The 12,731-nt window shown below is 42.4% G+C and overlaps 1 protein-coding gene across 9 annotated transcripts in view; it reads left to right on the plus strand.

The window, feature by feature from the left end:
* LOC143022716 (uncharacterized) overlaps window positions 1-12,731 on the plus strand; it is an 89,031-nt gene that overhangs the window by 29,066 nt on the left and 47,234 nt on the right. For all 9 annotated transcript variants that reach the window (XM_076181060.1, XM_076181057.1, XM_076181061.1 and 6 more), the window contains one exon: window positions 694-790. In XM_076181060.1, the coding sequence (XP_076037175.1) occupies window positions 694-790 (97 nt within the window). The remainder of the gene's footprint in view (window positions 1-693; window positions 791-12,731) is intronic.

A 12,731-nucleotide genomic window follows, 5' to 3' on the forward strand; every position in this document is an offset into this window, starting at 1 on the left:
GGACAGAAGACAGAGGTGAATGGAGAATGGTTGTATATGGATGATGTTGTGATGCATGAGCTGGAGTGGGTGGGGGGATGGGGGGTGAGGTAGTATGTGTGAGCAAATTTTGACGCAGCCCAAAGGTATTTCTCCCCGTCTTCTCTTTTATGCATGGGGGGACGGAGACGGAGGGGTCACCGATTTGATGAAGCGGCCTTGCTGTGGATGTGCTGTGTCTTGTGACACTGCTTCTGACCCAGGGCAGTGGACAAGGTGCAGGGATGACCCATCATCCAGGAGGTGCTAAGATGAGAGGGAGGGTGGAGGGGTGTGGAGTGTATTCAGGGATGGAATGGGTGGAAATGATTTTATGTCTTTTCCTTTTTGGCTACCTCCCTTGTGAGGGGGAAAAAGCCTTGGTATATGTATGTATGATTAATGTAGGTTCTTGTTTCCAGAATGGAAGACTGGCAAGCCTGTGAGCATTGTCATACATAGAAATTTAAGAAACCTAGTTACTGAACATTTGGCAATGCTAATGTGTAATTACATAGGAGGAAGATGCATTTCATGATGATAACCATTTCTATCACATTCGCAGTTTCCACTGGAGGGTGATCCTATGAAGGTTAATGTGTTGTCTGATTGTTGGAATTGTCTTGTACTTGGTTGTTAAGTTTAAGTGGATATTATATCAGTTGCTTGTTTCAGGTCAGACTTGTTTCATCTGGACTGTTTTGCATTAACAAGCTTGTTCGTAGTACCATTTTGCAGAGGGAATCCAGTGGGTTCAAGCAGAAGCTTTTTAGTAAGTATTCATAGCAACAGGTTGGTTAGCTATAATGCTGGTGAGAATTTTTATCTTTGTTTAATCCTGGGCCTACGAGAGTTTAGTAGTTAGCCAATCCTGGATTTTGTGATATGAAGTGGAGGGCTGTTAAGACACTGATGAAAAGTTATTGGGATGGTTTAGGTACATTGAAAGAATGAGTAGACCAAATTTTGTTCACAGGAGGGTCTATTGGAGATTGCTTCTGCGGGCCTTTGTCTTGTGTTATCATCCCTGTGGTAGTGCTTGTATGGTGTGAAGGAGGAAAGTGTAAGGGCTCTTGCATGGAATTGCTAAATACATGACATTCTATGGGGAATGTTTGGTATGTTCAGATGTCATATTGGTGCAGGAAGTTAGTGTTAATTAAACATAGCTTTTAACTACAGATGTAGAACTTCTGGTGTCTGATCTTGTTACATACATACATATACCAAGGCTTTTTCCCCCTTACAAGGGAGGTAGCCAAAAAGGAAAAGGCATAAAATCATTTCCACCCATTCCATCCCTGAATACACTCCACACCCCTCCACCCTCCCTCTCATCTTAGCACCTCCTGGATGACGGGTCATCCCTCCACCTTGTCCACTGCCCTGGATCAGAAGCAGTGTCTCAAGACACAGCACATCCACAGCACATCCACAGCAAGGCCGCTTCATTAAATCAGCGATCCCCCCTCTCCGTCCCCCTATTGCATAAAAGGAGAAGACGGGGAGAAATCCCTTCGGGCTACGTCAAATTTTGCTCACACATACTACCTCACCCCCATCCCCCCGCCCATTCCACCTCATGCAATCACATCATCCACATACAACCATTCTCCATTCACCCGTTTTCTGTCCTCTCCCGTCCTTCCTCAACAGACATTCCCCTCTTCCCCAAAGCCCCCTTCACCCCATCCATCCACCTCATCCTAGGACGTCCCCTCATGTTCACTCCCTCCACATCTGCCTTCCATACCTCTTTTACTAGCCTTTCTTCACTCATTCTTTCCATGTGTCCATACCATCCTAATATTCTTTCATCAACCCTATCTCCCAGCTCCCTTTGCACCCCTGTTCTCCTTTTCACCTCCTCATTTCTCACTCTATCTAGCCTAGTAACCCCCATCATACTTCTCAGACACCTCATCTGAAACGCATTCAAACTCCTTCTCTCTTCCTCTCTTATGTTCCACGTTTCTGCCCCATACAGTGGTGTTGGCACAATCACTCCTTCATACAGTCTCCTCTTAGCATCCATTCCCAAATATCTATTCCTCATTACACTCTTTAATCCACCAAGGGATTTACTCGCTTCTCTCAATCTACATTCTACCTCCACCTTCACTCCACCTTTTCCTGCCACATTTGCACCCAAGTATCTAAAACTATCCACTTCCTCCAGTCGCTCTCCCTTAATACTCACTTCCAGTCTACTGCCACTTTCACCCCTTGTACATCTCATCACCTTACTTTTACCCACATTTATCTTTAGCTTTCTTCTATCACATACTCTCCCAAACTCTGTCACCAACTTCCTCAATCCCTCCTCCGATCCTGCCACAAGCACAGTGTCATCTGCAAACAACAGCTGGCTCACCTCCCACTTTTCTCCATTTTCTTTAACCATCTCCAATCCTTGACCCACTACCCTTGCATGTACCTCTCGCTTCTTGTTGCAGAAGAATAAATCTGCCAGTTTTGTATTTTTCACTTCAAGGTTTAACATTTCTTTGCAGATGTTATGCATAAACCCCTTCCATACGGTGCCGCACACGTAGGCGTCATGGACTTAGATCTCAGTGGCAGCAGCCAATGCCAGCCGTACGACGTGTCGTAATAATACTCGCATCATAAAATATAGTCACCGCTTATATCGATCGTTCTCTCTTTCACCCGCGAATTTTGAATACCACAGAGAATGGGATTCAGGGCACATTTGAGAGAATGTAAAAACACAGGGGCGACTACAATAAATATAATCAAGACGCCGATATGGCAGCCTCGCGAATACACTCGCTCCCCATGACGCCTACGTGTGCGGCACCGTATGGAAGGGGTTAACAGCATGTGGATACTTCACATCATAATTTCAAAACTCCAACCAGAGTAAGAATTGGTGGATACGTACATAAGTAATGCTGTTCTTTAGTTGGTCAAAACCTTCCTAAATGGAACAAGTAACTACTCAAATATGCTCCTCCTGACCACCGTGGAGGAAAATAACTTCCATGGCAAACAAATTAGACAAGTCCATCAACAGCTATAGTACCATTGATCACTGACATAAGACAATATCCTGCATTCACACATGGACAGCAATGCAATAATGGGATTGTTGTGGAGAACTGGAGACTGCTACAGCAGTGTGGAGATTGAGACCAGTGGAAAGATGGTGAAAATGAGATACATGCATCATTCCTCTCCATTCACCCTTATCTTCTGTCCTCTCCTGCCCTTCCTCCACAGACATTCCTCTCTTTTGTAATGCCCCTTTCACCCCATCCATCCATCTCATCCTGGGACATCCCCTCATATTCACTCCTTCCACCTCTGCCTTCCACACTTCTTTTACTAATCTTTCTTCACTCATTCTTTCCATGTGTCCAAACCATCCTAATATCCTTTCATCAACCCTATCTCCCAATTTCCTTTCCACCCCTGTTCTCCTCCTCACCTCATTTCTCACTCTATCTAGCCTAGTAACCCCTATTATACTTCTCAGACACCTCATCTCAAACACATTCAAACTCCTTCTCTCTTCCTCTCTCATGTTCCATGTTTCTGCCCTGTACAATGCTGTTGGCACAATCACTCTCATGGCGCTATGGTTAGAGCTCTGGCCTGCCACTACGGAGGTCCGGGTTCGATCCTCGCCCGGGGCTGAAATAATATCAGTATCGCAGCGCTGAGGGGTGTTACTCCAACTCTCGTGGGCGGGGAGTTGGGGGTGTGTGTGTGTGCAAGGTCATAGCATTACCCATAGATCGGACCTACGAGCTCTGAGCTCTCTTCCAGGAGGGAAATAGCTGTCGATCACGAGTCCAACACATGATCCAAAGACCAAGTGAATATAACCTCCACTTAGCATCCATTCCCAAATGTCTATTTCTCATTACACTTTTCAATCCACTCGGTTCTCTCAATCTACATTCTACCTCCGCCCACACTCCCTTTCCTGCCACATTCGCAGCCAAGTATCTAAAACTATACACTTCCTCCAGTCTTTCACCCTTAATGCTCACCTCCAGCCTGCTGCCAATCTCTCCCCTTGTACATCTCATCATCTTACTTTTACCCACATTTATCTTCAGCTTCCTTCTTTGACACACCTTTTCAAACTCTGTCACTAACTTCCTCAATCCCTCCTCTGATCCTGCTACAAGCGCAGTGTTGTCCACAAACAACAACTGGCTCACCTCCCACTTTCCTCCATTTTCTTTAATCATCTCCAACCCCTGACCCACTACCCTTGCATTCACTTCTCGCACCACCCCATCCATGTAAAGATTGAACAGCCAGGTTGACATAACACATCACTGACGAAGTCCCACCTCAAACCATTCACTCTCTCCACTTCTAATCCTAACACAAGCTCTACTACTCTCGTAAAAACTCTTGACTGCTCTTAACAGCTTTCCTCCTATCCCATATATCTGCAGTACCTCCCACAGTGCCTTCCTGTCTACCATGTCATAAGCCTTTTCTAGATCCATAAAAGCCCAAAAAACATCCATACCTTTTCTTATAGCTTTCTCACATATCTGTCTTACCACAAAGATCTGATCTACACAACCCCTACCTGTCCTAAACCCACACTGTTCCTCACCAATTACTCCCTCTGTTCCTCTCTTAATCCTCTCAATCAAGACTCTCCCGTAAGCCTTCCCAACTACACTCAACAAGCTGATCCCTCTGAAACTACTACACTCACACTTGTCCCCCTTTCCCTTGTAAAGCAGAACTATACAGGCACTCCTCCAGTCCTCCGGCACTCTACCCTCTCTCAAACAAACATTAAACAACCTCACCAGCCAGTCCACCATCACTGTACCTTTTTTCTTCAGACATTCTGCATGGCATCCATCCAGACCAGGTGCCTTACCTGCTCTCATTATCTTAACAGCTGCTTTCACTTCATCCTTCCCTATTTCTCCTCCATTTTCCTCACTCATCACTCTCATTTTCTTAGCGCTTCCCACTGCAACTACCTTTACCTCCCTATCCTCCTTTACATTTAGCAACTCCCTGAAATACTCTCCCTGCCTTCCTCTCACTGCCTTTTCTTCCATTATCATCTCTCCATCTGCACCTTTTACCTTTTTTTCTCTACTTGATTCGCCTCCTTTATCTCTTTTAATTTCCTTCCAAAACATCTTTTTATTGCTTTCAAAATTTTCTGTCATACTCTTACACCATTTCACATCTGCTCTCCTCTTTGCTTCCTTTATCTTATGCTTAGCATCCCTTTTCTTTACTTTGTACCTCTCATACAATTTCCTCGTCCTAATTTGCAGCCAATCTGTTAAAGCTCGCTTCTCTTCTACACATTTCTTTGCTTCATCATCCCACCACTCACTACCCTTCCTTCTTTTTCCTCCCGCCCTCCTTGTTCCACACACCATCTTTGCACACCTTATGACTCCCTCCTTGAACCATCTCCATTCCTCCTCCACTCCTAGTTCTACTCTATCCTTTACTTCCTCCCACTCCTCTTTCAGTTTCTTCTTAAACTCACTCTCCTTTTTTTCCTCATTTAAGCAGTTCACTCTAAGTACCTCCCTACCTTCTGCCCTTTTCCTCTTTCTCCACCTATTCTCCACTCTCGTTTTACCTTCCACCAAAAAATGATCTGATATTCCCCCACTCTCTCCCCTTAGAACATGTACATCCTTAACTCTTCCTACCATACTCCTGGTCACCACTATATAGTCCATTAACGCTCTATCTGCCACCCTTCCATCCACCACCCTCTACCATGTGTACTTATGCTTGACTTTCTTCTTAAATACTGTATTTGCTATCATCAACTCTCTTTCAAGACACATCTCCACCATCATTTCTCCACCATGATTTTTACCTGGAACTCCATACTTCCCAATCACTCCGTCCATTGGTTCATTTCCTACCCTAGCATTAAGGTCTCCCAATACAACTATATTGACATTTCTCCCTAATCCCTCTATGCATTCATTTATATATACCCAAAAAGCCTCCTTTCTACACTCTTTTCACTACCAGGTCCATACACACTTACAAAAACCAACATCTCCCTTCCCAGCTTCACCTTCATCCGCATCAACCTTGATGAAACCTCCTCCCACTCCACTACCCGCTTACTTATCTCTTCACTTACTAGTATAGCCACCCCTTCTCTCTCTCGTCCTCTCTTCACTCCTGAGTACCTCCCAGCTACACTCCTAAACTCACAGTTGCCCTTTCCTTTCATTTTAGTTTCACTCAAAGCCAGTACATCCATCTTTCTTCTCACAAACATACTGCCTATCTCTTCCCTTTTACTCTCATCTGCACCACATTCACACACATTGAAAGACCCAAAACTTAGGGTACTGGTTGGAAAACTCCCAGACCCTCTTATGCCTTTTTTTTTTCTTTTTAGGAATGTCCCCTTTTGGGGCTACAGGTAGTAGGACTCGTAATACCATCCCCGTCCTGTTTTTTGTCGCCTTCTACGACTCCAGTGGAAAGACTTGGTGGTAGCATTCTCTTCCCCTACCACAGGAAACAGCGAAAACAGAAAATGAATACTCAGAGAAATGGTACAGGACAGCAACAAGGGGTTGGGGGATGGCATAATGGAGGGACAGTCGTAGTATAAAGGTATCATCATTACTCTATGAACAGAGTTTTCCTCTATCACAGACAAAATGATGTGTGGCTCTGGTCCATAGGGGCGCCCCATATAGACCCTAAAGTATCAACTGCATGCTACTTTGCCACATTAACATGCAGCCAATACCCCAAAGTAAATAGTGTATAAAATACACAAAATGGAGAAAGAAAAAGAAGAAAAACTGAACCAATAAAGAGAGGTTTGGACATGAGCAGAGTCAAGTCACCGCTGGGGCTGATACCAAAACAATCATGCATGATTGATACCCCGAAATCAACTCAAAGGTAGGACACCAATATTTTTTCAGGATATCCAAAAGAAAGAGGATTATTAGGTAGAGGTTTAGATGTGGAAAGAGAAACTAGGTATAAAAATGTACTAAGAAATTGGGATATTGCTGATTTGATGGAGGAATTAATACATTTGAAAGATGAATATAGGGCAATGTACAGAGAGATAAACCAACTATGAAGAGCTAATGACAAGATGAACAAAGAGCTTAATGATCTAAAAAACAAATTGAATATGGTCAGAAGTGATATTGAAAGAAGGAAAAATGAAGATAAAAGTAAAAATGAGGCATAAAAAAAGAAGTCAAAGAAAAAATACAAACAGTGACTGAGAAAGTAGGAGACACAATTAAGGAGACGGATCTCCTAGAAATAAAGAATCAATGGAAACTAGAACAAGAAGATCAGAAAATAACCTTTAAAGAAATAGTACAACAGCAGGTAGAGGAAAATGTTAAACAGTAATTAAAGTAATTAAAGAAAAGGAAATCTGGGTAAGAGACACAATGGATAAAAAAAAAGTGCATTGTATTGTATGGTATTAAAGAAAAACATAATGTACACAGATACCAAAGAGAAAAAGAAGAGAAGTAGCAAAAGCAATTCTGAAGGAGATACAAGAGGAGTGACAGGTAATGGATAAAGCGATAAAGTATATATATAGGGCAGTACTCTAGAAAAAAATAGTATAGACCACTAAAAAGCAATCTAGTTGTCTCAAATGAGAGCTGAAGAAGTACTATGAATTTTTTTTACAAAAATGTTTGGATAAAAAGAAGAAAAGAGCGATGAGGAAAAAGAAAGAAAAGACACTTAGAAATGAAGCAAATAAAGAAAAAAATAAGGGCAGAATGGAGACTGAAAAGAATAAGTTTTTTTTTTTTGAGAGAGAGTACTGGACCTGAGGCTGAGAAAATGGTACATAAAAAAAAAAAAAAAAAGGAGAATTATTAAATAAAAAAAGAGAAGAAAAGAAAAAATTAAAGATAACATATACTAACATAGATGGCATGATTTCAGGACTAAACGAATTATATTACTATCTGTCAGTAGAGAAACCAGACATAATGGGAATTGTAGAGACAAAATTAAGAGGTCCACTATCATCAAATACTGTGGGACAAGGTCTATACAACCATTGGTTGAAAAATAAAAAGGAGAAACAGGGTGGAATCATATTTTTGACTGAGAAAGGTTTAAATACGAAAAAGATAACATACATATACCAAGGCTTTTTCCCTTTTAAAGGGAGGTGGCCAAAAAGAAAAAAGCATAAAATCATTCCCATCCATTCCATCCCTGAATACCCTCCACTCCCCTCCACCCCCCTCCACCCTCCCTCTTATCTTACCACCTCTTGGATGACGGGTCATTCCTGCACCTTGTCCACTGCCCTGGGTCAGAGGCAGTGTCACAAGACAACAGCACATCCACAGCAAGGCCGCTTCATTATATTGACCCCCCCCCCCCTCTCCGTCCCCCCATGCATAAAAGGAGAAGACGGGGAGAAATCCCCTCGGGCTACGTCAAATTTTGCTCACACATACTACCTCACCCCCCATCCCCCCACCCACTCCAGCTCATGCACCACAACATCATCCATATACAACCATTCTCCATTCACCCCTGTCTTCTGTCCTCTCCCATCCTTCCTCAACAGACATTCCCCTCTTCCCCAAAGCCCCCTTCACCCCATCCATCCACCTCATCCTATGACGTCCCCTCATGTTCACTCCCTCCACATCTGCCTTCCATACCTCTTTTACTAGTCTTTCTTCACTCATTCTTTCCATGTGTCCAAACCATCCTAATACTCTTTCATCAACCCTATCTCCCAACTCACTTTCCACCCCTGTTCTCCTCCTCACCTCCTCATTTCTCACTCTATCTAGCCTAGTAACCCCCATCATACTTCTCAGACACCTCATCTCAAACACATTCAAACTCCTTCTCTCTTCTTCTCTTATGTTCCACGTTTCTGCCCCATACAGTGCTGTTGGCACAATCACTCCTTCATACAGTCTCCTCTTTGCATCCATTCCCAAATGTCTATTCCTCATTACTTTTTTTAATCAACCAAGGCATTTACTCGCTTCTCTCAATCTACATTCTACCTCCACCTCCACTCCACCTTTTCCTGTCACATTTGCACCCAAGTATCTAAAACTATCCACTTCCTCCAGTCACTCTCCCTTAATGCTCACTTCCAGTCTACTGCCACTTTCACCTCTTGTACATCTCATCACCTTACTTTTACCCACATTTATCTTCAGCTTTCTTCTATCACACTCTCCCAAACTCTGTCACCAACTTCCTCAATCCCTCCTCCGATCCTGCCACAAGCGCAGTGTCATCTGCAAACAACAGCTGGCTCACCTCCCACTTTTCTCCATTTTCTTTAACCATCACCAATCCCTGACCCACCACCCTTGCATTTACCTCTCTCATCACCCCATCCATGTACAAGTTGAACAGCCAGGGTGACATAACGCATCCCTGACAGAGTCCCACCTTTACCTCGAACCACTCGCTCTCTCCATTTCTAATCCTGACACAAGCTCTACTACTCGCATAAAAGCTCTTGACAGCTCCTAGAAGCTTTCCTCCTATCCCGTATATCTGCAAAACCTCCCACAGTGCCCTCCTGTCTACCCTGTCGTAAGCCTTTTCCGGATCCATAAAGCCCAAAAAACATCCTTTCCCTATCCTATAGCATTCTCAAATATCTGTCTTACCACAAAAATCTGATCTACACAACCCATACCCGTCCTAAATCCATACTGTTCCTCACCAATTACTCCCTCTGTTCCTCTCCTAATCCTCTCAATCAAGATCCTCCCATAAGCCTTCCCAACTACACTTAACAAGCTAATCCCTCTGAAACTACTACATTCACACTTGTCCCCTTTTCCCATGTAAAGTGGAACTATACAGGCACTCCTCCAGTCCTCTGGCACTCTACCCTGTCTCCACAAAGCATTAAATAACCTCACCACCCAGTCCACCATCACTCTACCTCCTTTTTTTTAGACATTCTACATGTCATCCATCCAGACCAGGTGCCTTACCTGCTTTCATCATCTTAACAACTGCCTTCACTTCATCCTTCCTTATTTCTCCTCCATTTTCCTCACTCATCATGGTCATTTTCTTAGCATTTCCCACTGCAGCTATCTTTCCCTTCCTATCCTCCTTCACATTTAGCAACTCCTTAAAATATTCTACCCATCTTCCCCTTACTGCCTTCTTTTCCATTATCATCTCTCCATCTGCACCTTTTACCTTTTCTTCTCTACTTGATTCACCTCCTCTTCCTCTCTTATTTCTTTCCAAAACATCTTTTTATTACTTTCAAAATTTTCTGTCATACTCTTACCCCATTTAATATCTTCTCTCCTCTTTGCCTCCTTTACCTTGTGCTTTACTTTTCTTTTCTTTGTACCTCCCATATGACTCCCTCGTCCTATTTTGTAACCAATCTGTGAAAGCTCGCTTCTTCTCTTCTACAACCATTCTCTACCCTTCCTTCTATTTCCTCCTGTCCTTCTTGTTCCACACACCATCCTTGCACACTTTGTGACTCCCTTCTTGAACCATCCCCATTTCTCCTCCACTCCTAGCTCTACTCTACTCTCCTTCACTCCCTTCCACTCCTCCCTCAGCTTCCTCTTGTACTCCTCTTTTTCCTTTTCATTTAAAGAGTTCACTTTAAGCACCTCCCTACCTTTTGTCATTTTCCTCTCTCTCCATCTACAGTATCCTCCACTCTCAACTTATCTTCCACCAAAAATGAACTGATATTCCCCTACCCGCTCCCCTTAGAACATGTGCATCCTTAACTCTTCCTTTTATACTCCTATCTACCACTACGTAGTCCATTAACGCTCTATCTACCACCCTTCCATCCACCACCCTCTCCCATGTGTACTTATGCTTGACTTTCTTCCGAAACACTGTATTTGATATCATCAACTCTCTTTCTAGACACATTTCCACCATCAACTCTCCACTACAATTTTTTCCTGGAACTCCACACTTCCCAACTACTCCGTCAATTGGTTCATTTCCTTCCCTAGCATAAAGGTCTCCCAGTATTATTACATTGACATTTCTCCCTAATCCCTCTATGCACTCATTTAAATCTATCCAAAAAGCCTCCCTTCTACACTCTTCTCACTACCAGCCCCATATGCACTTACTAAACCCCACATCTCCTTTCCCAGTTTCACCTTCATCCACATTAACCTTGAGGAAACCTCCTTCCACTCCACTACACGTTTACCTATCTCTTTACCTACTAGTATAGCCACCCCTTCCTTCCATCGCCCTCTCTTCACTCCTGATAACCTCCCGCTTACACTCCCAAAATTACACTTGCCCTTCCCTTTCAATTTAGTTTCACTCAAAGCCAACACATCCATCTTTCTTCTCACAAACATGCAACCTATCTCTTCCCTTTTACTCTCATCTATACCACATCCACGCACATTAAAAGACCCAAACCTTAGGGTGCTGGTTGGAAAACTCCTAGACCCTCTTATGCCTTTACTTTTTTTTAGGAATGTCCCCTGTGGAGCTACAGGGAGAAGGATGCCTGGTCCCAATCCCCTTCCCTTTTTTCTCACCTCTTATGATCCAAGTGGAAATACTTGGTGGCAGTATTCTTTTGCCCCCACCACAGGGTAGGTAGGCGAAAAAGGAAATGAATATTCAGAGAAATTGTACAGAACAGTAAGAAGGGGTTGGGGGACAGCATAATGGAGGGACAGTCGTAGTATAAAAGTATCATAATTTCTTTATGAACAGAGTTTTCCTCTATCACAGACAAAATGATGTGTGGCTCTGGTCTGTAGGGCACCCTATATAGACCCTAAAGTATCAACTGCATGCTACTTTGCCACAATAACATGCAGCCAATACCCCAGACCCCAGAAGGAAAAATAATGTGGAATTGATTATGATTAAAGTTGAAAACGGAGACATGAAATATAGAAAATTTGTAGTTATATATGTGCCCCAGTCTTGGACAAATAGTGATCATTCCAAAATGTTGGAAGACGCAAAGAATGCATTAATTGAATCATTGAAAGAAGGAGGAAACATAGTAATTATGGGTGACTTTAATTCAAAAGAAATATGTTTGGAAGAAATGACAATGAAAGTTGTAGAAGACCTTTGGGGAAATATTCTACTGGATATGACCATTAAATACATGTTGACTCAATGACTCAATTGACTCTAGGTATAGAAACAATGAAAAATTGTTGAGACTAGATTTGATATTTACATCAGAGCCTGAAATCGTGGATAAAATGAAATACAAGACACCAATTGGGAAGAGTGACCACATACTAATAGAGTTCGAACTAAAAGAACAGATTGAGTTTAGAAGAAATAAGAAACGTAGAAAAGGAAGACTAATGTACAACAAAATGGATTTTGAGAAACTTGGAAAATTCTTTCATAATGCAAACTGGGAAAACTTAAATGAAGAAACAAAGATGGAAGAGAAATGGAACATATTAAAAGAAAATTACAATGAGGGAATAGACAAATATGTACCAAAGAAGAAACAAGAATGGGTGTACATAAAGTGCTGGTACAACAAAAAATGTAATGAGGCTAAAGATAGAAGAGACAAAGCCTTGAAAAGATGGAAAAAAGACCAAAATAGAAAGAAAAAAAAAAAGAGCAAGTGGTAAATATACATCAAACTAAGAAATAAATATGTAAAAATACACATGGAAGAAAAGAGAAACTATGAAAAGGATATAATAGAAAAATGCAAGGACCAA

Source organism: Oratosquilla oratoria, unplaced genomic scaffold, assembly GCF_046742065.1.
Source record: "Oratosquilla oratoria isolate Oo_2021 unplaced genomic scaffold, ASM4674206v1 SCAFFOLD146, whole genome shotgun sequence".
NCBI lineage: Eukaryota > Metazoa > Arthropoda > Malacostraca > Stomatopoda > Squillidae > Oratosquilla > Oratosquilla oratoria.